This window comes from Dipodomys ordii, unplaced genomic scaffold, assembly GCF_000151885.1.
Source record: "Dipodomys ordii isolate 6190 unplaced genomic scaffold, Dord_2.0 Scaffold64, whole genome shotgun sequence".
In the NCBI taxonomy this organism is placed as follows: domain Eukaryota; kingdom Metazoa; phylum Chordata; class Mammalia; order Rodentia; family Heteromyidae; genus Dipodomys; species Dipodomys ordii.
In genome coordinates, this window is record NW_012267280.1 from 3,950,263 (window position 1) to 3,953,787 (window position 3,525).

The 3,525-nt window shown below is 59.7% G+C and overlaps 1 protein-coding gene across 1 annotated transcript in view; it reads left to right on the top strand.

Annotated features, from left to right (window-relative positions):
• Window positions 1-2,822, top strand: part of Kiss1r (KISS1 receptor) — a 3,168-nt gene extending 346 nt beyond the window's left edge. The window contains exons 2-5 of the mRNA XM_013022779.1: window positions 331-455; window positions 1,292-1,427; window positions 1,731-1,963; window positions 2,343-2,822. Of these exons, the coding sequence (XP_012878233.1) occupies window positions 331-455; window positions 1,292-1,427; window positions 1,731-1,963; window positions 2,343-2,741 (893 nt within the window). The 3' untranslated portion in view covers window positions 2,742-2,822. The remainder of the gene's footprint in view (window positions 1-330; window positions 456-1,291; window positions 1,428-1,730; window positions 1,964-2,342) is intronic.
• The last annotated feature ends 703 nt before the right edge of the window (window positions 2,823-3,525 follow it).

Consider the following 3,525-nt stretch of genomic DNA (forward strand, 5'->3'; position numbering starts at 1 on the left):
GGGGGGGAGGGAGAGAATGGTGGAGAGGAGGGGAGACGGATCTATCCAGGGAACGAGCGACTCCTCCCCCCCCCCCCCCCCCCCCCCCCCACCCCGGCCCGTCACAGCAGCCCAGACCCGGCTCTCCTCCCCTCGCGGGCGCCCCAAGTCCCCACCCCCTTTTTTGGCCCAGGTCGTGGGGCTGGAGCTCAGGGAGGATGTTCAGGGACGAACAGAATGGCTCCGAAGGGGGAAATAGTCGAGGGCGCCTCGGCGTCTCTGCCCATGGCGGTAGAGGGTCGCTGGGACCCCCTGCACCAAGCGCCCGCGCCTTCCTCCCCTCCCCTGCAGCCAACCTGGCGGTCACGGATGTGACCTTCTTGCTGTGCTGCGTGCCCTTCACGGCCCTGCTCTACCCACTGCCCGCCTGGGTGCTGGGCGACTTCATGTGCAAATTCGTCAACTACATCCAGCAGGTGCGCAGCCCGGACCGCCGGGCGGGAAGGGGCGGCGGGCGGGGTCTGGAAGGGGGCGTGGCCTCGTGCCTGCGGGGGAGGAGCCTGGAGTAAGCACTGGTGGGCGTGGCCCGGGTGGGGCCACATTGCACAGCAGGGTGGAAGGGTGTGTGTGTGTGTGTGTGTGTGTGTGTGTGTGTGTGTGTGTGTCCGTAGGTGGGCGTGGCCTACGGTGGGCGGGGCTATATTTGCAGCCTAAAGCTTAGCAGGTCTTCTTCCTCCTCCCTCTTCTCCTCCTCCCTCTTTCTCCCTCCTTCTCCACTTTATTTTGTTTTCTTAATGTGGACACTGGGGCTTGAATTCAGGGTTTTGGCACTGTCCCTGCACTCTTTTGCTCAAGGCTAGCGCTCTACCACTTGAGCCACAGTCCACTTCTAGCTTTGTGGTGGTTTACTGGTGATTGTAGCCTCACAAACTTTTCTGCCCCAGCTGGTTTTGAATTGAGATCGTCAGATCTCAGCTTCCTGAGTAGCTAGGATTACAGACATAGGCCACCGGGTTCCTGACCGACTGGGCTTGGGGAAAATGGTTCCTGGTGGGTGGATGCTTTCTAGAATCGCCCTCCTAGAGAAGCTCTGCTGCTCCCTGCCTCAAAATTGGGGTGCCAGGCGACCACCCCCTCCTACGGCTCTTTTGCTCCTCCCTCCACCCTCTTGGCCTCCCTTTCCAGCTCTCCCTCTCCTGTCCCCCAACTGGTGGCCCCCTGGATACCGCTCTCTGAAAAACACATCAGAGTGTGTGCCTGAGTAGTCGGGTATGTGGGGGGACCGGCAGGGCACTCATCCCTGCTTGTCCAGGTCTCAGTGCAGGCCACATGCGCCACCCTAACGGCCATGAGCGTGGACCGCTGGTACGTGACGGTGTTTCCGCTGCGCGCCCTGCACCGCCGCACTCCGCGCCTGGCGCTGGCAGTCAGCCTCAGCATCTGGGTGGGTGAGTAGCCGTGTGGGTGCTGGGGATAGGGTAGAGGGGGGGAGTCCTGGTGCCCTGGATGCCCAAGGCCCACTGCTACCCCTGCGACACCAGCCTGGCCTCAATGGGCCACCTAAAGTTGGGCGCACTAGGTCTCTAGGCCACCAGGGGTGCCCACAGGGCAGCATGCCATATGGCACGAGTTCAGGCCACACCGAGCCTCTGGAAGGCTCCTAGGAAGATCGGGGGCCGGGGGGGAGGGCACGGGCTTCCCCAAGCTTTAAGTCCTCGGAACCAGGGTCTTCATCTTGGCCTGTGGCGCAGGCTCTGCGGCCGTGTCTGCCCCGGTGCTCGCGCTGCACCGCCTCTCCACCGGACCGCGCACCTACTGCAGCGAGGCGTTCCCCAGCCGCGCCCTGGAGCGCGCCTTCGCGCTCTACAACTTGCTGGCGCTCTACCTGCTGCCCCTGCTGGCCACCTGTGCCTGTTACGGCGCCATGCTGCGCCACCTGGGCCGCGCCGCCGTGCGCCCCGCACCCGCGGAAGGGGCCCTGCAGGTGTGTAGCTTCAGGGTGAGAACGGGCCCATGGGAATACCGGGAATACATCCGTTTGAAACTTGTTTTATCCATCTCTCTCCAAACTCACTTCATGCGGGTGGCTCACGCTTGTAATCCTAGGGACTAAGGAGGCTGAGATCTGAGGATCTTGGTTCAAAGCCAGCCCAGGCAGAAAGGCTGTGAGAGTCTAATGAACCACTAGAAAACTGGAAGTGGCGCTGTGGCTCAAGTGGTGGAGCACTAGCTTTGAGCTGAAGAGCTCAGCATCAGCACCCAGGCCTTGAGTTCAAGCACCAGGACTGACCCAAACAGATAAAAGTGGAGCTGGATTTGGGGGGCAGTGCTTTCCTCTAACCCCTCACCCTTCTGCCATTCAGGGACAGCTGTTGGCTGAGCGCGCAGGAGCCGTGCGTGCCAAGGTCTCCAGGCTGGTGGCAGCCGTGGTCCTGCTCTTTGCTGCCTGCTGGGGCCCCATCCAGTTGTTCCTGGTGCTGCAGGCTCTGGGCCCAGCTGGCTCGTGGCACCCGCGCAGCTACGCTGCCTATGCAATTAAGATCTGGGCACACTGTATGTCCTACAGCAACTCGGCGCTGAACCCGTTGCTCTACGCCTTCCTGGGCTCCCATTTCCGACAGGCCTTCCGCCGCGTGTGCCCCTGTGCCCCTGGACGCCAGCGTCAGCCACGAGCACCCGGACTGGACCCCATGGGGGAGCTGCACAGCCTGGCCCCGCATCCTGCCCCGGCCAGAGCGCCAAAGCTCTCAGCCCCTCTCTGAGCTTACACTATGGGAATCCACTGGAGTGGGGCTCTAATTATTGTCATTAATATTGTGTGTGTGTGTGTGAGTGTGCAGGTGTGCTAGGACAGGGGCTTGAACTCAGGGCCTAGTGCACGCTCTTGCTTAATATTGTTCTGCTCAAGGCTGGCACTCTACCGCTTGAGCCACAGCTTCACTTTGTGCTGGTTACTTGGAGAGAAGATGCCTGGGGTTGGCTGAGAACTGGGATGCTCAGATCTCAAGCCTCCTGAGTGGTTAGGGTCAGCCAGCGTCAGGCTATATTTATTTTTATTGTTCCAGATCACCAGTGAAAATGTTTTGCTCTCTTTTGCTTTCAATGTGGTAACAATCGTTTCTGTAATCCTCTGGAATCGAAGATGAGCTAACACCTGTACTTTCTGGGTCTTTCCAGGAAGGGCCAGCCATTTGGTAGCACTGTCTTTATTACTGTAAGATTGCAGATCTAGGGGTTGGTGAGGATAAAGCTCAGCGGTAGAGCACCCCAAAGCAGGACACACGCACACACACACACACACACACACACACACACACACAGAGTTAAGATCTAACTATTTTCAGAGAGATTAAAATGTGAAAATAGGGGCTGGGAAGGTGGCTCAGTGGTAGAGCGCTTGCCTTGCATGCCTGAGGCCCTGGGTTCGATTCCTCAGCACCACATAAGCACAAAGAAAAAAGCCGGAAGTGGCGCTGTGGCTCAAGTGGTAGAGCACTAGCCTTGAGCTGAAGAGCTGAGGGACAGTGCCCAGGCCCAGAGTTCAGG